Consider the following 23,841-nt stretch of genomic DNA (forward strand, 5'->3'; position numbering starts at 1 on the left):
CAGAAGCAGTAAGTTTTGGAAAATAACTGATCTTTGGAAAGAAAGTTCTGCCCTTTCAGTAAAAGTCTAGCAAGACAGTGTCCCCCAGAAGACACAGATATAATTATTGTGAAAACCAGTGTTCAGATGTGAGCAGCTTATTTCTGAAATGAATACTAACAAATGAAGAATCAGAAAGGGGAGCCAAAGCCCAAGAGGGGCCCTACAGGAAGAGCTCTGTGCTTAAGTAATTTCAGAACTGACAAGAATACACTAGGAAACGTTATCAGAGAGAACAACCATCTTTGCTAGGAACAGGTAGTAAGTAATTTACTGAATATTTCCCTAAATTATGAGCTTATTTATGTGACAGTGGCCACCACATATCAGGTAGAAAGACTAATTGAGTTATATTTATTATTCTTGAAATGCAAAGCTAAACTGAGATTTTTATTTGTTTTCATTTTTCATTACACTAAAATCCCCAAGAGAAAAAGAAGACCCTTTATTTTATTTTTTTCCCACATATGTTGGGCAGTGGTTAACTTGACTGTGAGGTTTGCTGGCTTTCAAATGAATTGAAGTGCACCAAAGTAGTATATGGAAGCATGAAAAAGTCAAGAGTAATTAAAGATGATTACAGCAATACACTGCTTAGACATATTAGTTTACTGCCTTAATTAAACATTTCTAAAGATTGTTTTTATGGAAGTATTTAATTGATGCTCTAAGCAGGGTTGTTAAGTTCTTGCAGTTCTACCAATATGTTTGCGCTTGATGCACAATATATTATTTTCCTCCAAGGGAATAAAGTAACAGAGATAAGAAATTTAGAGCAGTTTATCAAGCATATGGCTAAGAACTGATACATTCTCTCAAAGGAGGTCTGCAGTATAAATGCCTTTTGTAGACAAGTATTACAATAAAAACTCAGGAATTGTTTTAAAACTATTTTGAGCTTTACAATCTGCAAAATAAAAACTCTGAAAAAGAATCGTAAAACATGGAATATTATCCCATCTCAAGTTTATCCTGCAGAATACCTTTGTACAGCATCCACACAATGATGAGGCCATTTTGATCACTGGTAGTCAGTTTTTGATACTGTTCATTCCATGTCACAACCTGCACAAAACCTGGAAAGAGATACAAATTTTTAATTGACATTACTTAAGTAAGTTAACAAAAACCACCACATCCCACTCAATCAACCTGAAGCTTTTCAGAGATTTACACTGCTGACTTTGACTTAGTTGTATTCTTTCTGTACCATTGGTTTCCTCTTTCAAAATTCTGCTCAACAGCTCCTTTTGCTTCTGTATTCACCTACTTGAGTAACATCCTCTCCAAATCCTGCTTGGAATGTTGCTTCCAAGCAAAACCCAAATAATGGTGGTTTCTGACCGCCTCTGACAGTCTGGGACACTGACAAACCTTCACTGTCATAGGAATTTGTGGTTTTCTTCTTTCTCTTCATAATTTGATCCTCACTAGTGCTGCGCTTGTAAAACAAAATCTCCTTCACAATTACCAAGAGCACTCTACACACAACTCTGTCAGACCCTCAAGTCTCATATGGGATTCTACTCATAAATATTTGACTTGAATCATCTTCAAATCTTATTTCATCAGTTCCATACTGGATATGAAGTTGCATCATGCTTTTTCATGCCATTACTATTAGTCACCCATTTTCTATGTATCCTTTCCATTTTACAGTATTTCATTCATGAACTTTATCACCAGATGCAATCAGAGTTATCCTGAATTTCACAGATTTTTAATGTAACAGTGATCTATTCAGAATTGAAAACATCCATTTGAAGTATCCTCTAAATCAATTCCTCACAATTTATTTGTTCCAATCCTATTTAACCAGGTCTCTAAAATAACCTGACTCTTGGCAGGTTTCAAATGCAAATCCTCATTAAAAGTCAATTTCTTCAAGTAATGCAAGGATTTTAGCATTCTCTTCATATCCCGTTGTCCATGGGATAAACTTTGTCTGTATACTATACTGCAGTTTAAGCATGTATACAATACATTCTGTAATTCATCAATAAAGGGAAAATGAAGATATATTTAAGACAGAGTTAAGGTTTACTGAACTAATTTTGATTTCTTCAGAAGAAAATGTAAAGTTACCATAACATATAGGCAAATCACACATACAAAATCAGCCACCAGGAGAACTGAGGGAAGGCTGCATTAGTTTGATTCCCAACCCAGTGATTCACTTAAGATCATGAAATATTGACTGCAGGTCTTTCATCAGACAACTTGGTAAAAATTGACAGCCAAGCTGTTACATACCCAAGTTGAATACTGCTAACCTTTATTTCAGGCTTAAAATAAAAAGTTATACCAAAATTACTCTATCAGCTTTACAAAATCTTGTATCTTTTTATTCTAACCAAAGGTAGATTAAATGCCTAAATACACTTACCACTGTGACCTTCAAGAGTTTGATTGACAGAAACATTGCTAGGAGCTGCCAGTCCCTTTATTTTTGCTTCATCTAAAATAACAAAAATCATATAAAAATAAATCTAGCAAACCATACATATTATTGTGTCTCTATGAATACTGCAGCTCTAATCACTATTTACATCAATAAATCACCTAAAAGTATGTAAATGGCAACCGCAGGCTGAATTTCCCACCCGTCAGCTCAATGTGCTCACTGTTGACATCTGTCATCCAAATTGATATATGCTTTATGGTCTAGCACTCTTTCAGGAAGAAAAACACAACAAAATAAACAAAATCCCCCACAACAACAGCTGTGGCTATCACATTTTATTACATTCAGAAAAAGGTTTAAAAAATTTGGAGAATAGATTTTACTTTTCTTGGAACATATTTATTTAAATGAAAATACACAACTTTCTCCCAGAAATTACTAAGGTGGCAGACAGAGAGCATTCAAACAAAAATCATGAAATCATGAAAAAAGTTCCAAAATAAAGGGAAAGCCTACACAAAAAGAACAAGAATTAAATACATGCCCTGAAAAAAGAAGCAGAAGCACTGAAGAAAACATCAGCAGATATAACAGGCAAATTACAAATGCATCATGTAAGACCAGCTGAAGAAAAACTGTTCAAATTAAAGTAATGAAAGAATTTTATGTTAGTGCAAACATGTAACTAGCCAGGTACAGATTTAAAACACATGCCATATCAACAGGTAACCTGTGGAAGAAGTTATACTTTCTAAAGTGTGGTGGGTGTTGTTCTTTAAAAAAAAAAAAAAAATTAAAAACCCTCATTTACCTGTTTGTGTTTCTAATTTTAGAACTTTCAGCAATCCGTCCTCTCCACCACAGGCTATGAAACCTTGATTCTTATTCCAGGAAATACATTTTAAGCGAACATTACCGGGAATTGCAATCTGAAAAAGAAGTCCTTTGTATCTCTACACAGTTGCAAAAATCACGTTTTATTTCACATGCCCTACTTGAACACCTCAAAGACACCTACGATAGCACGTGAGACAAATTTATTTCTATTAACAGAGCAGTACACGCAAAAAGAGACAGAACTACAAGCACCAGTGGAGCTGTGCCACACTCGAGCAGTCGAACACATGCAGTAAATAAGAATATCAGACACCTTCAAAGGCGTGCTACCAGAAGACAGAGGGGTCACACAGTGCACAGGGCTTCGGTCTCCAGCCGTGTCCAAAGCTTCCCGGGGGAGCAGCTGCGGAGCTGCGGGAGCAGCTGGAACACTGGAGACCGAACCCCAAGCCCCAATCCCAGGCCGATGGAGCTGAGGGGAGAGAGCAGGGCAGCGTTCCGGGAAGCGCTGCACCGGGACCAGACGGCCCGCAGCGGGAGAGACCCCGCGGCTCCCTCAGGGCTCCGCGCTCCCGACCCCAGGGAGCTCCCGGGTGAGACGGGGGGCGAGTGGGGAGCTCCCTCTCCCCCAGAGCCGTCCGCGCCCCGCGTGTCCCCCGTGCCCCAGGAGCACCTTCTTGCACAGGTAGATGAACATCGCGGCGGAGCAAAGGGGGCGGGCCCGGGCCGCCCCGCACGGCAGCGCGGCCGCCGCGTCTCCCTGGCAACGGGCGCGGAAATGGCGCCGCTTCCGGAGAGGAGCGGACGGGCGCCATTAGCGGGCTGTGCCCGCCCCGCCGCCGCGAACGGGATGCTCCGGGGCGGGGCCGTGAGGGACCGGGGCGGTGGCGCTGTGGGCTCTGGCAGGGGCTCCGTTCGCGGCACAGCCACTGGCGGTAGTACTCGGCTTGGTTATGCGTTAATAAAGGTCACTCTGCTTCTACGCGAAGGAAAATCGCAAAGCTTGTGAACCCTAAGTTCTGTGCGCGCGGCGTTTGTAGTGTAACTTTTATCAACATAGAATCACAAATGGTTGGAAGGGACCTTAAAGTTCCAATCCCCATGCCATGGGCAGGGACACCTTCCACTAGCCCAGGTTGCTCAGAGCCCCATCCACCCTGGCCTTGAACACTTCCAGGGATGGGGCATCCACAGCCGCTCTGGGCAACCTGTGCCAGTGCCTCACCGCCTCACAGTAAAGAGTTTCTTCCTCGTATCTAAATGTGTCTAAGAGAATTTGTATCCATCTAAATAATCAATGTCTCTCTTGAGTGTGTAATTATTGGCTTGTGGCACACAGGGTAATGAATCCCATTTTTCTGGACAACAATATGTCATATTTTTAAAAAAATTGGTTTTATCACCTTAGTTTACCTGGTACTCACAAAGTGAGACACATAATTGCTCAGAGGAATTTAATGTAAATACTATCATTTGTAACATAAAATGGAGTTACGAATACTAGTGCATGAAGCAAAGCCTGCCCAGCTGACAGCTTGCAAGACACATCTGGCCTCCAGGACAATTTTCCACTATGGTATAAAATTTTACATCTCATCTGACAACTGGCCTTAGTGTAAATGGGACTGATGTCATCCACTCTCAATTGCCAAAAAGTTGTAAAGTCTTGCATTAGATTTACAACTTGTTTATTCTTACCAATTATGGAGGCCAAGGCATACTTCTGGCCCTATAAATCCCAGTATAATACCCATGGCTAAACAGAGGACATGAAAGTAAGGAAAGTGCTGGATATAAACCTCCCCGACTTAGAGAAAAAATATATGCATACACAGCACTTTGAGGAAACAAGTGTAGCATAGCCAGGTTGTCCCACTAATTGAACAACAGCAAATTAATACCAGTGGGGACACATCATAAAATATCGACCACAGTCCAATCCAGCATCCTTGGACAGTTTATAGTTTGGTTTTTAGCCCTTGCTGAAACTGTTCACTTGTGCTATTAAGTGTTATATTCCAACTTAACATTAATGTATAGACATACCTGAAGTCTCACTCCCATGTGCAGTGAACATAATTGGACTTGTTTGTATCTATTACGTGCAGGGTATGAAACATGCACAGAAGTCATTAATATGTCCTTGGCAAACCAGTTACCAGATATTTTATGTAATTATATTGCAAGGCTCTACAAAATATGTTGGAATTTTTTGATTAAAAAAACTTAATCATAGTTTTGACTCTAAATTTAAATATAGATTCTAAAGCATTTGGATTATTATAAATGCCAGTGTACAAAAGTAGTAGATTCCTTTCACAATTAATTTTTTTAATTGTTAGCTTGTGTGTTTTCTTCTACAAGCACAATAGACACAAGTAGTCTCAGTAAAGTCCTTGGTATGACAACAGGAATGATTAACTAATAATAACTAATAATTGACTAATAAGTAAATCTTGCAGGATAAAAACCTTAAATTGGAGGATATCTGTTACCATTCTGAATGTTAACAACATTTTTAATGCTTGGAATTACTGTTAAACCTTTTACCTATATTAATAAGTACTTGTAGGTTTTAAAATCAAATGCTTCTTTTTCCAACTATGTGACTTGGGGACAGTATCCTGTTTAATTCTGTGAATTTCTCCCATTTATGCCTCCTTTACCTTTGAGGTTTTGTTTCTTTGTTTTTTTAAACCCTTTATTTCATAACACACATCTTTTAAGTTGTATACAAAAACACTTCCAACATCAATGTGCGTATCATACTGTATTTTATTAAAATAAGTTACAAGATCCCAACTTTTCCATTTAACAGACAAAAGACATAGGCACGTTTTTTTCTCTCTGTCCTGCCATTTCACAGTTTTATATAATGTGATATACTGTATCCATTCATTTTTTCTGTATTTACTTAGAAGTAAGAGACTAAAAAATGCAGTTACTGCAGAAAAGCAGTATCTGCTGCACTACTTGCAGTACGAACTGAAGCACAGCAGGTGTAGTGTTATGGCTATGAAGTGACTGTACATGAAGATCCTCAGGGTCACTGTATTTTCAAGACTGTTTTCTTCATGAAGTCTTCTTGGCACTTGTCAACAATAACAAACCAACTCCTGTTTTGTAAGCTGTGCAATAAAGTAAAGCAAAAAACTACAAAAAGGTTTGATTCTGAAAGATTATTTTAAAATCAAGCAGAAGGATAACTCAGACAACCTGCTGTCTGTCTTGATACGCCCGCAGCTTCTCAGACACTTCATCTAGTGGCCAGTTGTTAAGGGCAATAAAATAGATGGCTATAGGGTTTGTTTTATTTTTAATCTTTCTCATTGCTGCATTTTCAACACACATTTCAACACACAATCTGTTTTCTAGATGAGGTCAATACATGCTTGAACCACAGATTTCAAAACATTTTAGAGAGCTGTCAAGGTCTGGCATCTTCCCAAATAATCTCAACAACCCTCACTTCTTAGAAGGAATTGGACCAAGTGACATTCCAGGCTGAGAAGAGACAGATGATTGTCTGTGCTGTGTTTTCCAGGTTGTCTTGAAATGATGCTAGGGATACGAATGGCCTATCAAAGAAAAACTCTGAAAGGAAGCCTCTATTCTTATAATCAGGTAAAATCCTAACTTGAAACCACTGCATTTTTTTGCTTAGCATTAGCTCTTGAGGCAGAAAAATTGATCTCTGAAGGACATGCTACTTCTAAGATGACATTACAGGTTTAATTATCTTACTGTTCACTTTTAACTACTTAGATTCCCAGAAATATATATTATAATCCAAAAAAATCAGTCTTTCCTTCGATTTTCCCAGGCAGATAAACTGAACTCCAAATACAGTGCAAGAAGAGAGATTTGCAATTAGATCTCATAAAAATAACTTTGAATTTATTCAAGCTCTGGGAAAGCCTTTTGTCCTTGGCAGAAGTTTTGATTTGACTTCCAGAAACTTTGGCAAACTGAAAAATTCTTTTATCTGTCTAAATTATGAATTCATGTCTAAAACTTACTAGTTTGCTCTCCTTCTCTGATTAATCCTAAATGGCCCATACTTCTTTGAAGCCCTGGGGATCAGGATGACTACCACTGACATAACACTCCTCTAAATCAATCCCTCTTTGAACAAGAGCACCTTTTACAGGAAAAAAAAATGCAGTTTCAAAAATTTCCAGCAAGGAAAATCTGCCACAATTTTTGGTAAATTGTAAGTGAACAACCACTCTCACTTTAAAAATTATGGCTTAGGATGGACCACAGCTTGTTCAACTTTAAATTCCAGTTATTAGCTCCTGCCATGCCATCTGAGGGCATTTATTCCAGCATTCAGGTTTGTGTCATACCACAGAGTTCACCGCTTTCTTTTTGTATGTTGTTTGGGTATTTTTCTCCCACATGTGTGTGGAATGTTGAATCTGGGAGCTGACCACACTTCTCGGCATCCTGCATTGCAGCTCTCCCATTTTTCTGTATCCCAGGAGCTGGTTATTAATAGGCTTGCACATTTTCACAGAACAGAAGGTGCATGAAAATCACTTGGGACAGTGCCTGCCTCTGCAGATGGGATTCAGAGGAATACCACACCTAAGAGGACTCTTGTCACACTGTGAAGTTGTCTCTAAAGTTTTGGGACATAACAGGAGCGCTCAAAAGTGAGCATTTGTTGTAACAGTAAAAGTCATCTGGAAGAATTATAAATAGATCAGTGCTTGATGTTCAACATGGCATATGTAGTCTAGGGGATGTGGCCATATATATTTGTTATATCTGTGTCATGATACACTCTTCAGTGAAATGTGAAAACATAGTGGTGTTTGCAACAACCAAGATTTTTTTCCATAATTTTTCTAAAATCACATGGAAAATACTTTCTCTTTTGAGGGATATTTCTTCCCTGGTTTATATCAAAACAGCTACCTCTAAAATACCAGTAAAGTGCTGAATGCAGGAGCTCAGGTAAGAAAAAGGATATATTTTGTGGACAGAGCTTCAAGGCGTGAGGTGACCGAGTCCTGGAGGGCAGCTATGGCCTCACACTTACAGGACTCTTCAGTTGTTACGAGACTGCTCGTTATGGCTCCTAAGAGAGAACACAGCATTTAGAGTATTTATTACAATTTCTGACCATTTAAATCCCAAGAAAATGCTTGATTCTGCAAAAGGAATCGAACTCATGCTGTAAGACTACATAAAGCACTGCAACCCAGGGCAGTTGGGACAGAGGGATGGCAGTGAATAGGGGCTGGTGTGCAGCCAGAGACCTGAGTGTCATAGTCCAGGACAGGAAAGAGAGAGCTTGACTCTAATGAAGAAGGAGGCAGAACAGGGACTTCCTTTCCTGCCTACCTGGATCCTCTGCACTTTTTAAATTAGACCATTATTGAGTAAAATATAAAAAGGGGCATGGGTGCAGGGACCAACTAACCTACCGCATCAGCTCTAATTGCTAGACTAGGGTGAATCTTCCCTTCACCTGTTATCTCTCCCTCTCATCCAGAATATCCCCATGTGAAAAAGTAGGGCACCCTGGGAAGTAGAATGAATGTGTTCAGGTGATGCAGACTGAGAAGAACCTGCAGTCCAGGTCTCCATCTTGGAAGCAGTACTTCGACCATCAGACTATCCACTCAGGAAGGCCACTGGCATCACTGTAAACAAAATCTATTCACTTGGATGTATTTAAGGTCATGACTACCTTGTTGTGCTTCTCCTCAGAGGAATGATTCTATGATGAAATGGTTTGGGTTGGAAAGGACCTTTAAAGGTCATCTAGTCCAACCACCTGCCACGGGCAGGGACACCTTTCACTAGACCAGATTGCTTAAAACCCCACATAAACCCACCTTGAACACTTGCAAGGATGGGTCATCCACAGCTTCTCTGGGCAACCTGTTCCAGTGCCTCACAACTCTCACAGTAAGGGATTTTTTCCTCATATCTAAATATATTTAAGAGAATCTAAATCTATTTATACAAAATCACGGTTGCTGCCCTGTCAAAGCTGTATTGTAGTGACATTTGGTGTACCCATCACTCCCAAACACAAGACTTCTGAGAATGCATTAGTCCAAAGTTAAGCCTCCAGGAGTTTTTAAGCCAAGCAAGAAGGCACATAGTGATTTTAGACACAAAGAGTAGGTCAGTGCCAGAAATTCATTGCTTTGCATCAGTTTCTGAGATGTGGGTAGAATTTAGATACATAAGTCTCAGCTTGGGAAGGAACTAGAAGAATTGAATTTACCTCTTGGTAAATAATACCAAAAAATGAAAGCAGGAGCTTGTGTATTAATTTTAAATACTCTGCATCAGAAGTTCAGCTAAATCATCAATGTGTATTACCCCACAAGTACTCTTTGTCTCTAACATTGGCAATATGTATGCATAGGGAGTATCTTTTTTGGTTCAAGAGGTGTGGGCACAAATCCATTCCAATGTCACATAAATATAGATGTAGGGAATGACATCATTCTAATAGGCCCAAGTGAATTTAAAATCTAGTAGAAAGGCACAGCAATATCACTGGAGGAGCCAGTTAGTGTGATAGAGAAGTCACCAGTCTCTTAAGAAAGAGAAAACAAGTAATGTCATACTCCACTATAGTTCCATTGAATCTTTCCTAGGTCTTGACCTCAGTCTTCCAGACTAACAGGGGAGCAGCCTCAGCTGTCCTCAAGAATTCCCTTTTCTCCATAATTCACAAAAAACCTAGGGTTCAGAGAGATGATAATTTCATTGTGGTATAATAATGTCAGGCATCAGCTGATGGCTGTGAGTTCTTAGCTGCATGAAAGGCAACTTAACCTCACCTACTACATAAAGTAAATAAGTTAAGGCTGCACCACTTGCTGCAGGCTGAGAACAAACATATCAACAGCTACTGCAGCACAGGTACTGTAGTGAGATAACCATCTACCTCTGAGACCAGAATAATAAGTATCCAAAGGCAAAGACTTCTTAAAAGAGGGCCTACAGTTATGAAATACACTCTCAACGAGTTATCAAGAGGTATTACCTGTATGTAATACCTGTCTCTTCACGTATTTTTTTTACATTGCTTGCAAAGGCAATGACAACAGATTATTCATTTATTTTTTCTGTAGATATATAAATGCATAACTGATAAATGTTAAACAAAGTGCTGTAACAAGGAAGCAATGGGAATATTGTATCTGGATACGCTTCTCTTTTGTTCTGAATTGGTTTGGCTCCTTTTTTTTTGGTTATCAATCATGCCATCGATATTGCCATTTTGCAGGAAATGAACAGATTCATTTCTAGCAGTGCAGAAATTCATATGTCTTAGAGCCAGTGTTGAAACTGGTGTCTCCTTGATTCCAGTGGACCTGTATTTGTTCAGCTCTCTTCTTTGGAACATTCCACTGGCTTTATGGTCAATGTACAAAGAAGAGCTGTTCAAGAGACAGCTGGATGAAGGCCAGTTCAAAACATCACACCAACATGGTTGGTTTCCAGCCAACTGCCAGTTAATTTTTTTATGTCTCATTTAAATTCTCCAATGACAGATACAGATCCTCCTTGGATTTTGTCTATTTCAACAAAATTACTTTTCCAACCAACTTTGGCAATTGTCCAAGCGTACTCTGAATTCTTCTTCAGTCCTTCTGTGAAATTGAGAGTCTTCCAGTATTTGATATTCAAAATATGGGACATTCCCGTTGCCACTGGGATGCCCAAAAAGTCATACAAAACACTCTAAAGTTGTGTTTTTACACTGCATTTGTGTTTAAGTCCAGACCAACAAGAAATCATTATTTTTGCAGATGGTGTTTGGCTATATCCACCTATTTTATAACTGTGCTCTCACATAGAGTCTTTGGCTACTTGATGTGATGGCGAGTTATTCCTGCTCTGAACCAGAGGTCAGACTAGGTACCTTTTGAGATCCCTGCCAACCCAACTTAACTTATCTACATCAGGTTCGGCCAATATTTGATGCCATTATTGCCCATCTGAAGAGACAACAGTTCATGCTTGCCCCACTGAGCTTGGAGGAGTGGACGAGAACATAGGGTTTAGCACTGCAATAGTTCTTACACCAGTTCTGTTCCCCTCTGGCTCCCCACCATCCTCCAAATGCTGGTACACAATTGAGACCCACATCCCAGAGACAGATGCCCCAGAACCCCACCTTGCTAATGCCCCAGTTATTTCCATTTCATAAGGAAATGCAGATTATAACAGATTGCATTTTTAAATACAGTGAGTCCTTAAATGCATGGTGACAGATAAGAGTCATCTGTAGTTTTAAATACAGTAACTGCTATAACTAAACAAGAAGAACCAAACTAGCTCAAAACACTAGTGGAAAGAGTCATAAAAGAATGAAAAGGGATTATACTTCCAGGGAGCTTGCGAGCTGATGGAACATTTCTCAAACGCTTAAAAAGATTTAACACATTGAAGAGAGGTGCTTCAGTAAATAAACATATTCAGAAAAAAATACCCCCACATTAAATTATTACTTGAGCATGTTTTCTTATCTGGATTAAAGGTAAAGCCTTCATAGCAATCACAGGTATATGATCCACCATAACTCACAGACCTGCTCACAGTCATGGGTTCCTGGTGCATGTACCTCAGTTCCTACAGAATGCACTTTGGAGGAACAGTTATCAGAAAACAAGATGACATTTTTTAATGCTTGCCAATGGCAATGCTTTTCCATGCTGGGAGCCTATCCTGTATGAATCTTACCAGGAACTACTGAGATGTGTAACTGATCTTGTCTTGGAGCAGCGAGACAAACTAATTGTCTTACTATGGATAAATACATTAATTAATACAAGGGATACCTCAGTCCTTGGTCCCTCTGACTGCAGCTACCTAACTCTATCAGATGTGAAGTGCCATATGAACTCCAAAGGAATGCTAGGAAAAGTTTCCAGTACACAATAACTTGACAGTAAGGAGACTGGGAAGGAAAGAAACACTTCTGAAATTGTTACATTTTTACTGTAACACAAAGTCACTGTGAAGCAAAAGAAAGAAACAGCAAACATGAAATTCAGCCTGGAAGGTTGGATGCCACATCAAACTGTCTTGCATGGTGGTACACAGGTTCCACAGTACTGCAAAGTATGACTAACCCCAACTCTTCAATTATTTCTCAGTTCTGAGTTTGCTGAATATTGCATAAATTAGTGAAGGTCTTAGTTCTAAGATACAAAGACTGAATGATAAGTAGTTACTAGCATTGTTGCATAATAAAGTTCTTTGCATCTCTGAATTTTGCTCAAAGTGGAAAAGGCAGAGTGACATAGAACTGCCTTGTAGCACCTGAATGCATGTGAAAGTTTCTCAGACAGATTCAAATATATTAACCTGCTAGTGAGAGCTATTGCAACACATGCATTTGGCTGGGGAGGCTGTGAGGGGAAAGGGAACAGCGATCTGGTCTTACTTGAGCAAGTCTTCTTGTCTGGGTTGAGGGTGTAGCCTTGGTAGCAGTCACAGGAGAAGAACAGATCACCTCTCACACAGACCTGCTCACAGTCGTGCCTTCCAGGCGCACACACGTCAACAGCTGGGGGAGGCATTTGAGAAGAGAAGAATATTAATCAAAATATCCAAACTTCAGCCTTTAGAGTTGGTGATAGTAATTCCCATTTGCAAACGTGTCTTCATTTACATTCAAACCAGGGTGTTTTTATTGCATGTCACCATGCCATTAACCACAGCAGGGTATACAGATTGTGTTTTTATCTGGCTATCAACATCACAAAATTAATACAATTTTTTGAATACTGGCAACACTTTTTTGCAGTTGTAACAGATTGCAAAAGGAATGGAACTAGCAAGGACACAGTTACAAAACAATTATCCAACAGAATCTCAGAGAACAAATATCTGGATTTTAAGAGACTATTTGGCATTATTTCAGCTCTAATTGAGTTGGAGAAGACACTGTTTTGTGGAGTCAAAAGACCATAAACTGAAAAGTATACGTGGCTGCTAAAAAAAAGAGACATGACACCCACTGCCCGTTACAAAGTGGGCACTTTATGTGTGAGGCTGCTGTTTTCTGCCAAATTTAACACGTCAGCTCTGAAAGGGCAAGCTGAGAAGGAGTTCCTATATTTGGATATCTTTGCAGTAAGGAGGCCCAGTAAGGCACAAGGAAGGATAAAGGAAGGAGAAAGAAAGAAAGAGAGAAAGAGAGGAAGACACAGAGAAAAGGGAGAGAGGGAAAGGGAAAGGGAAAGGAAAAGGAAAAGTGGAAAGTACCCTCTCCTGGACCTAGACTATTTTTGCATAATTCTTTGCATGTCTTTGTGATATAATTATCACAAAGACCTGGATGGTTGAGAAATCATTAGTAGCATACTGCAAAATGAGATTCAAAAGGGAAAAAAAGCAAGCATATTAGGAAAATAATTTCAAGTTTGACTATGCAGGAGGAGAATCAGTGCTAAGAAATAAGCTTTGGATTGGACTCCCAAAGGGGATGCCTAAGTGAATCTACATTCCCTCACATGTTTATTGCCTCTCTATAATGCCAGGTGAGAGTTAATCCTAGGCACCATATTTACAAAATCAGATCTTAAACTAAACAGGAAGAAATACTGAGGCCCTCTGGCTTCACCTCTTTGAGATGTGAGACCTGTGACTTAATTGGAGAGATTTTCCTAGGAACCTCCTGGAACTGAAAGCTTAAGTTCAGCACTTTGTCACACACAATGTAGTGTGTAGGAAAAGGATTATAGTCAAGTAGGGAAAAAAAAGAATTTCTCTAAATAAATCATCAGTGAGACATCCAATGAAATTAACAGTGAAGTTCAAACCCTAATGACATGAAGAAAATATAGAATACATATTATCGATATATTTACTTGTAAACCCTTAAGTATCAGCTACATCTATGCTCCTGTTCTCCACAAGAGACCAGCACTGGGAAAGAACATTTCCCTCCATCCTCTAGAGCTCTAAGACTGGAGTATCTTTTAAGGTCTCAACACATCCACCAGAAAGAGCAATCACACTCATGATGATACAGACTTCAGTCTCTCTTCCAGCACAGTCCTTGCTCTCCTTCATCTCATTTCCTCGTGCTGCTTTGCTGAAGACTTTTCTGACACGGGTAATGCACATCGCATACTGGATATGGGAATTTGTGCTCCATGGGCGTAAAAATACTATGAAGTCCTCAAGGATATGCTAAATGGTATTTTAATATTACCAAATACAAGCTTCACACAACTGTAGAAGAGCCATGGGTCTGAAATTACTACTGTTCATATGAATAAACAAAGTAGTCCTGTGTTTTAAGCAGTTGTACATAAACTCTTGGATAATCTATCAGGGAAATAACATAAGTTAACCTGATTTTTAAAAGCTACTTGCTTTTAGTTGAACACAGTATTTCCTTAATCAGATTTTACCTGAGCAAGTCTTCTTGTCTGAATTCAGAGTGTATCCTTCATAGCAGCCACAGCTGTAGGATCCATCGTTACTCAGGCAGACTTGTGCACAGTCATGCCTTCCAGGTGCACACATATCCATGGCTGTGGTGAACCATGGTTAAGAAAAGAAACCTATTAATCTCCCCCAGACACTCAAGAGTTTTAAATGCTCAACACTTATAATTACAATTTAATTAGAAATCAACCAGTGTCCTACTACATTATTGTATTATGCTGCAGACAGCTGAATTCAGTTACTAATTATTTAATGGAGAAGGCAGATACCAGGACTGCAAGACACGACTATACCACATCTCATGCAGTTCTTACTTTCATCAGAAATTCCAACAGTCCTGAACATTCCCAGTAAAGATAAAGCTAAAAAAACAAGATAAGCAATAACCTGCCCTCTGTCAGACTAAGCAGCTAAGCAATGTTTATGAAATACTGTGAAGATCATGAAATGGTAGATAAGTGCCAAATTGCATTTTTTAATGAACAAATATAAAGAAAATTGCAATTTTGTTGCTATTGGAACCAAGGGGAAAGTCTACAGGTGAGTTCTCGTTTTAAGCATTGATGTCTATAAGCAATTTTTCAAGTAGAAATAATGAGGGTAAGTCAAAGAAAACATGTCCATATCTCCATGGGTTTCATATATTCAAGTAGCCTTTAATTCTTACCTGAGCAAGTCTTCTTGTCTGGATTCAAGGTGTAGCCTTCATGGCAGTCACAGACATAGGATCCGTTGTTACTCACACAGATCTGATCACAGTCGTGCCTTCCCGGCGCACACGTGTCCACAGCTGCAAGATGCACGTTAGAGAAACAGTTCATTGTTAATAAAAAGTAGTTCAGATGGAGTGCACAGTCACATTTTTTAATATATTTCGATTTGGAGTCAGCTCAAAAATGGCAATACTAATTGAAGGAATTAGAACAAGTGGTAGGAGAAAATATCTATACAGTGTCTGCATCTGAAGACTTTGTTTTGACATCTGCCCCTCATGAATGGATCTGTAGGCATAATTAAAAAGGATGGTGATGGAAACAAACTACTTCTCACCATTACTTGTAGCAGATTTTTATTCATTATTCATTACTAGATTTATTATTATTGAAAAAGATATAGATGTTCAGTGTTTCAACAGAAGTACACAAGTAGCTTCTCAAACCCAATTATGGTGTTAAAAAGTGAATTTTTTTTCTAGTTGCTCACATTCACCAAATGAACATACCTGAGCAGGTTCTCTTATCTGGATTCAGAGTGTAGCCTTCATAGCAATCACAGAGGTAGGATCTGCCATTCCTCACACAGAACTGCTCGCAGTCATGGATCCCGAGGGCACACACATTCACAGCTACAAGGGGCATTCACAGAAAGGTACTTCAGTCATCCCAAAGGAAAGAAACAGTCATTAATCATTCATGATTACAGAAGTACATCTTGCACTGTTTGCAGGATTAGTGGTAGTAAATGTCAATGCTGTGTCACTGTCTCAGAAACTTACAGCTCTCCTTTGCATCATTCTGTAGCCAACAGGGAGAGGTCATAAATGTCACTGAAATAACTCACCACCTGAGGTGGCAGAGGAAAAGATGAATTGAAAAGAGTGCAACAGGGAGAGATTTTAAGCATTTAGTAACACTTCACTGGAAATGAGAAATCAGTAATGAAAAGGACCTTCTGGCTTTTTATATGCAGTCCTTTCTATTACAGACAACCAGCTGAAATAATGCTAAAATGTATCAGTCACTGTCTGGTGGCTTACAAACTTCAGTTCACTGGCACAGAACCTGATCTATGAGTTGTTGGCGCACTGGAAAACACTCCCATGTAAACTGAAACGTAACGGAAAGCAAAATGAAATTAATTGAGAGGAAAGGGGAAAGGGAAAGGGAAAGGGAAAGGAAAAGGAAAAGGAAGAGGAAGAGGAAGAGGAAGAGGAAGAGGAAGAGGAAGAGGAAAATAGAAGGGAGGAGAGGGGAATGGAGAGGAGGGGAGGGGAGAGACAGAAAGAGGATCAAGACCAAAAGGAACACAAAAATTACTCAGAGGCAGCAGGATAACATACTGTCTTCCCATGAATAAAGAGTGTGTCTGTGTAATGAAGGCCCGTATGTATCAGCCAGCAAGGAAACCCACCAGTGCAAGATGGGGCGTGTGAGGGCTGCAGCTGCCTTGACCCATCAGATTTTAGAAGTCAAAACCTAAGGCTGATATGCAGGAAAGTCTCTACAGTAAGGTAGCTATACAGGCACATGAAACTCCTAATTGAAGGGGAGTACAGAAATAATGTCCGAATCTCAGAGAACCAACCGAGAAGCTGAAACTGCAAAGTACAAAATGAAATTCAGTTTTCAAGGATCCGCTGATTCCCCAGCAAACAGTAAGGCTGTCTCAGCCTGAGAACAGACAAAACAGTGACATGAAAGCAGCATGATGGATATGCAGCTGATATAAGTGTGCTGGTGACAAGGCAGACAAAATGTGCAATGCACTGTATGTGTTGACAGTCTTTTCCTTCACAGACTATGTAGCTAATTAACTCCTGACCAGTTTTTCTCAAGTGTATTTAGCTGCTTCTCGAGTGATCTGCTGCCTCTTTGGTCACCTAAAGATGCCCTTGTTTATCTCCACAGACTGTAAACTCACTTAAACGCTTTTGAGATTACTAAATTGGGGAAGGGAAAGGGAGAGGGAAGGAGTGGGAAAAAACATTGGAGTTAAAAAACATGAAGGGGAAAAAAAACAGGGACGATAAGTAAAGAAAGGAAGAAACAAAAGAGAAGAAAAATGGGAAGACAAGTATGTTTTTACCTGAGATTTTACTTAGAGTAGTACTTACAATGTGGGTATGGACTACATTTGGAGTTGTAAAATCAAACTCCAAAGCAACAGTGGTGAGATAAGTAATCAGAAGCAAGAGTGCTTGAACCTTCTCATGTTATGATGTCTGAAAACAAGGCAACATTTTCCTTTGGTAAAAACAAATTTCAAACCAAGACAGCACCTTTTCATTCTGATACACCCTTGGGAATAAGAGAATTAATCTCCATCATTTATGAACAAAATCTGTGGTGTGATATTTTCAAGCATAAGTGAGAAGCTCAGACTCAAATGGTCAGATTTTTGTGGTAGGAAAGTCAAACATCCACTGACTTGGACAGCAATTCAACGCTAAGATTTTCCATCTCTGGGATGGTCTCATATTGAATAATGCTCTCAATGCATCAAGAACTTGATCTTAGCAAACTGGTTTTCCCCTGAACATTAGTTTTCCTGTTTTCAGTTCACCCTACAAACAAATTTATTTACCTTGTTAAAAGCAAATTGTCACTGGTGAGTCCAGAATTCTGACCAAAAAGCAGTCTGGAGCTGGAAAAGGACCCAGTTTACCACACCGTCTTACAAGACCCTCTTAGATTCATTTGGTTTGTAGGAACTTTCTTAAAAACTATGTCTTGTGCCCTGTCTTTGTTCATGACCCACAGATTCTGGAGTTACACCGGAAGTGTACATGTGTGAGCTCTCTGATTTATCCTCCAGCCCTGCAGGGGCATAATTTCTGTGCTTCAGCACAATAAACAGTAAATTTACTCTTAAGAACAAGAGATTTTTCTTTGGTGCTATGAAAGGACTTGCTTTGGCAAGAACATAGGTGGAAAATTAGTGCTGTGTTCACAGCACACATACATGTCCAGCTAGGTAGGTATTTGTGCCCACTTCCAGCTACCAGAGAGAGGATCTGGTCACATCAGCAGCACAACATGGTGTCAAGCCAAACCTCAAGGCATTTCCTATGCTAGTTATTGGGCAAATTGTCCTGTCTGCAGATGGTCCTACACATTTATTTCATACCTAGAGAAAGAGGTCTATTGACTCAAAACATACTCAGAAGGTATGGGGGTAATTTTTAGTAAGGCTCTGAAATAACAGAGTAACACATTGCCAACTTTTTGACAATTATTTGTACAAAGTAGATTTGTACAAGATTTGTACAAGTTTCTTAATTGTCAAAAATTTGGCGTGAATTCTGTGAGTAGGGCTGTGTCACAGCTATCTATAGGCAGTTCTAAATACTCCAGATGATTTTTTTTTTCTATGAATGACAATAACCATCCCCTCTGGCCTAGCGACATCAGTGGAGTTCTAACCTAAACCAAATACATCCAGCATTTTTCCAAGACCAGCCCTGAAAGAGCGAAGATAATTCATCCCATCCCACAGTTCCTTGTCTAAATCAAGTTGCAGAGAAACAGAGAGAGGTGCGACCCTGGCACACTGAAAAAGCACAGCAGTGCCTAATGAGTGAAAGCCTGTCCCAAGGTGACCTGCCATTGGGCTTGGACACTTCATCCTGCACCAGATTTCTCAAGCCAGCATGGTGGTTCACCTGCCAGCTTACTTTCCTACTCTGAACCTATAAGGAGCCCTTCAGCTCCACATTCCTACCCTCCTGGCTTCCCAGAGAGATGGGAAAAGAAATGAGCAGCCTGCAGAGCTCTGGTGTGTGCTCTTGATAAGTCAATAAATATACACAGCCAAACCCCATCCAGATTGCTGTGATTTCTCTGGCACTAAATCTGACCACTTGCACAAGGAGGTCCACTCAAGTCAGGTCTGTTACCTATGTGGTAAGGTCGCTATTCAGAATGAAAGGTCATTACTTGGTCTCCACTGAATAAAAGGGTTTGCTTGTTTACCCAATGGATGGCAAAGGAAATGTTTAGATGTGATACATAACACTTCTGAAAAAGAAGAACTTCTTTCTTAGGGAGCGAAACCACAGTAGAAGCCAAAAGGAGCCAAATTACACTACCCTCCTGGACTGGCCCCCTTACCACAGAAAGTCTCTCTGAATTTTGATGTCAGCTTTTCAATCACACCGTAGGTCTCCACATAGAAGACATGTTCATCTAATGGCTCACTGGCCATTATCCTCAGGGACTGCATGTCTGCCCGGTCCACCCCAACCGCGTAGATCTCGATGCCAGCTGTCCGGGCACTCGCTGCCACCTCTTGGACCTGGTCTTGTGGCCGTCCGTCTGTCACAACAATGACCACCTTGGGGATGTTGAGGGTTGCTGGCCGGGTGCCCATTTCCTCGGTGAAGACTTCATCCATAGCAGTCTGGATAGCAAGGCCAGTCATGGTGCCAGCAGACAAGGGCTCAATGCGAGACACAGCCTCCTTCAGAGAGGCTTTGTCGAAATAGGTCCGGAGGGGGAACTCCACCTTGACAGTGCTCGCGTAATTCATGACCGCCACACGCGTCGTCCTTTCCCCAACATCCAGGGTATCAATCATTTCTGACAGAAAGACTTTCACTTTCTCAAACTCTTCAGGTTGGACACTACGGGAACTGTCTACAATGAAGACAAGGTCCAGGGGCCGGTTCTTGCAGGTGGTGTCTGTCAAGAAGGAAGGGAAACTCTTCAGTCGTCTCCTACACAGGATAGGAGCTCTCACCCAAGAGGAGTGAGTGCTGCCATGGCAAACTACCCCTACCAGATAATGTTGCTTGATTCTTTATGAAGAGGCTTAAAATTATAGTGAGCAACATATTAGAAATTTTTTAATATTAATTTTGACAAGTAATTAAATAATTTAACTTTTCTAAGTATTAACAGATTAACGGATAGGTGCACATTTGAACCCTCAAAATGTCTAACTATCCTTGAAACTTAAGGGTTGTGGCTTTCATGTAACAGCCAAAACAGAGATGTAGCAACTATATATAAATGTATTTACTGTTTATTTTTGTAACGATAAAGCCAGAATTCCACTTTTTATAAGATAAAGAAATAAAATGGCAAAAGAACTGGCCAGATCACATAGTGATCCTAATATCTTTTAGGATAGTAGCAATATAACTTGCTAAATAGGAATTATCTCTTTGTAATTCACAATCCAAAGTACACAAGAAGAAATGAAGGCCAACAGAAAAAAGACACAAATGATGATGCATAAAGGTCTCTTTAGAAGTTGTTACTGTTTTAAGGCTTCTAGAGCATAGAGAAAAATGAAATTACTTATGAAGTAACTTTACATGTAAAAATGGACATTTACACACTTACTTCTAGCTTCCAAAATTCCTCACTGACATATAAATCTAGGAACAGAAAAGCCACAGCTCAGATCAGAGACAGGCATCACTTCTAAGAAGACAAAAACCAATCAAGACAGCAACAGCAGGCACCCAAAACGTACCCTCCCTGTCCTGATACCCTGACCTGACACTGACGGTGCCATGTACTTAGTTTATACCATCAAGATTGGATTTGCAGCAGGTTTATGAAAAACACACAACCCAAAAGCAGAGTATTTTCTCTAAAAGAGACATTCTCGCTCAAGAGTGCATTAAATAGTAAAATATGAGGTGTTCAGTTTGAATTCGCTCCCTGAGAGCAGTTTTGGGATCACACTTCTCCTGGCTACTGTCAAGTTCACTTTTATCATTCCAGCTGAAATGAAAAAAGAAAAAACAAACCCACTTCACAAGTCTTTTAAAAGTAGAGGTGAAAACAGCACTTTTTTTCAAGGCATTAAAAAACTTTTTTCTGTTGTTCAAGTGAAAACAGAGGGAAAAAAATCAAATTGCACGAATTCCATCAGCAAGCACAGCAGCAGAGTTGATTTTGCCTTTGGACAGAATAACAGACCAGACACCAGACAAATCTAGGATCCCATACAGGTATATTCTATATAAATCTACATAACTCAGTTGAGAAAATATGAAGAAATGGAACGTGCACACGTAGTTAAAGACATGAAGAAAGACACACGAGGTTTGTCCTAAAAAAAAAAAAAAAAAAAGAAAAAGAAAAATAGAAAAAGACCAAATGCAGGATTTGTAGGTAGAATTCCCTTTTATAGATTAAGGAAAAAAAAAATTTTTTCAACAGCGTGATCCTTCCACGAGTCTGAAATAACGTTGTTCGGGGAAATGAGTGCAGGTAGGGAAGAGCTATGCGGGTTTTAGGGCCGTGCCCGGAGCGGCAGCGGGGCAGCAGCGAGCGAAGAGCGGAGCAAGTGGGGCCGGGGGGCAGCGGGTCAGGGGTGCGGGATGCACCCCCGGGATGCGGTACCTGCGGAGGGGCCGCCGGGGCGCGGCTGCCGGCGCGGGCGGATCGCGGAGCCCCGAGGGGCCGCGGGCAGTGCCAACGCCAGGCAGCAGCCGAGGATGCCGAGCGCTCGCCCCATGGTGCCGAGGATGCCGAGCGCTCGCCCCATGGTGCCGCCGCCGGCCCCCAGCCCGCGGCCCCGCTTTTAAAGCTGCCAGGACGGGCAGGGGAGAGAACACCGAGGTGGCATCGGCCGCACCCGCCGCCTCGTCTCCTGGAAGGGCCGGCGGCTGTCGCTTCCCCGCCCTGGCGGGCGCTCAGCCGAACGAACATTAAAGCTCAACGTTGTGTTCCTGCGGTTCAAACCTGGGAGCAGAGGCACAAACCCACCCGTTCTTCCTCCACTGGAAGTGTCTGGCCCAGACTAACTTTGCACTTCAGGCTCCAGGGCAGTATGTGCAAAGAACGTGAGAAAAAGCTCACGGCGTGATCACCGAGGCACAAGGAGCTGCCTCCCCTGTTGCCAAATCTTAACCATGGGCATTTTGTCTGGTTCCTGGCACTGGAAATCCTGCCAGTTCCTGTGGGAAGCTGCAGTGAGTTTTAACAGAGAGCACGGCTTAGGGCACGAATCCACTATGATCTGTAGCACAAGGCTTTAGAAGACACCTCTGCCAAAGCTGTATCGTGTTGTATTGCAGGACCATCTTCTCTCCCATCACCTCCTTAAGGGGAACAGGAAGCCCCGATTTAGAAGAGGAACCACCAACCCACCAGCTGTACAGTTTCAGGCAGGCACTGACGCACTTCAGCAAGTTCTGCACAGTAGAAGAGGCCACCACGGCATTCACAAAGGCTGCAAACTACATCAGGGAAGAGGGACCACCGCCCTTCATGCAGGGGAAGACCACAGGACATGGCTCCAGGGGAGTACAATGGCTTTCCTCTCCCACAGGGGGCTGCAGTTTTTTCAGCAACAGCACATACACAGACACACACATCAGACGAATTTCAGGCAGTGCCTCCTGCTGCCAAACACTGCTCACCCACCCACTTGGGAAGTCTCAATATCCACCCCTTGGCAGGAGCTCTCTGCCCACATCCAAGTTCCTCTGGTGCCCACTCGTGGTCAGACAGACACTCACTCAGGGCAGATGGATCCAGAGCAGAGCATGTTCTGGGATCAATATTTGAGTAGCACCCAACAGTTTCAGCTGTTTCTCAGGAGACTTGGTTTCATATGGTCTTTCAGCTCGGCCCTCTCCCCCCCCTCCCTTTCCAAAGTCCCATTTAAGCCGTCTGGCAGCATCTGAAGATCCCCTGGGTTTGGAGTCTCTCTGGGAGTCCAGATCCAATGCAGTTCTTCATAACCTGGAAAACCAAGTACAGCTGCCGCCAGCCCTGGATGTACTCCAGGTACCCCCTTCAGGGTAACTGGGAGGGCAGGGCACTGCCACAACAGTGGCACAAGATGGTCTTAGACCACTGCAGTTCAAGGTGCTCTCACAGGTGGCACCTAAGGGAAAACTAGGGAAACTATTGCCAATAGCACAGCCATGACAGAGCAATTTTAAACATGTACAGAGGTACACACTGAAAAGACAATAACCAACAACCTGTAGCAACTTGAATCCTTTTTATCCAGAATTTAATCCAAACTAGAAAGCCATTTTTTTCTTCAGAAATAAAATCACTAAGTTATCTTTTACCTCCTTATCCCTCTTGCCACAAAAGAGGAAGAGTAGAAAGTTGTTTGTAGATGGTTTGGTTTTTATTCTTTTTTTAGGACGTTTCTGAAGTTATGGTGTATCTCAACAATGCTGGATATTTTCCAGTGTAAATAATTATATAGTCCTACTGGGTGTCTGTCCTGCTCTTAACGCCTGAGCTCTCCAGACATCAGATTTCCCTGAGGGCTAAAAGCCTCCAGTACAATTCCCTTTTCCCAGCTCATATATAAGTACCAATCAGGCAAGTAGAAGATGACAGAGTACTTGAACTGCAAAGGCTTTAGTACAGGCTTATGTGTTAGAAGGAATCCATGTTCTCCACCCACATGAGGACTTC

The 23,841-nt window shown here is 41.0% G+C and overlaps 2 protein-coding genes across 4 annotated transcripts in view; both read right to left on the reverse strand.

The window, feature by feature from the left end:
* WDR35 (WD repeat domain 35) overlaps positions 1–4,059 on the reverse strand; it is a 49,054-nt gene extending 44,995 nt beyond the window's left edge. For both annotated transcript variants that reach the window (XM_027750408.2, XM_027750409.2), the window contains exons 1-4: positions 3,954–4,059; positions 3,255–3,372; positions 2,426–2,497; positions 1,023–1,115 (exon numbers count right to left, since the gene is read on the reverse strand). In XM_027750408.2, the coding sequence (XP_027606209.2) occupies positions 1,023–1,115; positions 2,426–2,497; positions 3,255–3,372; positions 3,954–3,977 (307 nt within the window). In that variant the 5' untranslated portion in view covers positions 3,978–4,059. The remainder of the gene's footprint in view (positions 1–1,022; positions 1,116–2,425; positions 2,498–3,254; positions 3,373–3,953) is intronic.
* Positions 4,060–6,037: 1,978 nt separating this feature from the next.
* On the reverse strand, positions 6,038–21,993 carry MATN3 (matrilin 3). Of its 2 annotated transcripts, XM_027750404.2 has the most exons (8): positions 21,799–21,993; positions 19,552–20,121; positions 15,945–16,067; positions 15,390–15,512; positions 14,686–14,808; positions 12,708–12,830; positions 8,259–8,366; positions 6,038–6,543 (listed from the first exon to the last, which is right to left on the reverse strand). In XM_027750404.2, the coding sequence occupies exons 1-8, from the start codon at positions 21,941–21,943 to the stop codon at positions 6,488–6,490; spliced, it is 1,371 nt and encodes a 456-aa protein (XP_027606205.2). In that variant the 5' UTR covers positions 21,944–21,993; the 3' UTR covers positions 6,038–6,487. The 2 variants fall into 2 exon arrangements, with proteins under 2 accessions (XP_027606205.2, XP_039234655.1); XM_039378721.1 differs by lacking the exon at positions 14,686–14,808.
* Positions 21,994–23,841: the final 1,848 nt, after the last annotated feature.

The sequence above is a fragment of the Pipra filicauda genome, unplaced genomic scaffold, assembly GCF_003945595.2.
Source record: "Pipra filicauda isolate LSUMZ 115617 unplaced genomic scaffold, ASM394559v2 scaffold144_size1929842_pilon, whole genome shotgun sequence".
Classification (NCBI taxonomy): Eukaryota; Metazoa; Chordata; class Aves; order Passeriformes; family Pipridae; genus Pipra; species Pipra filicauda.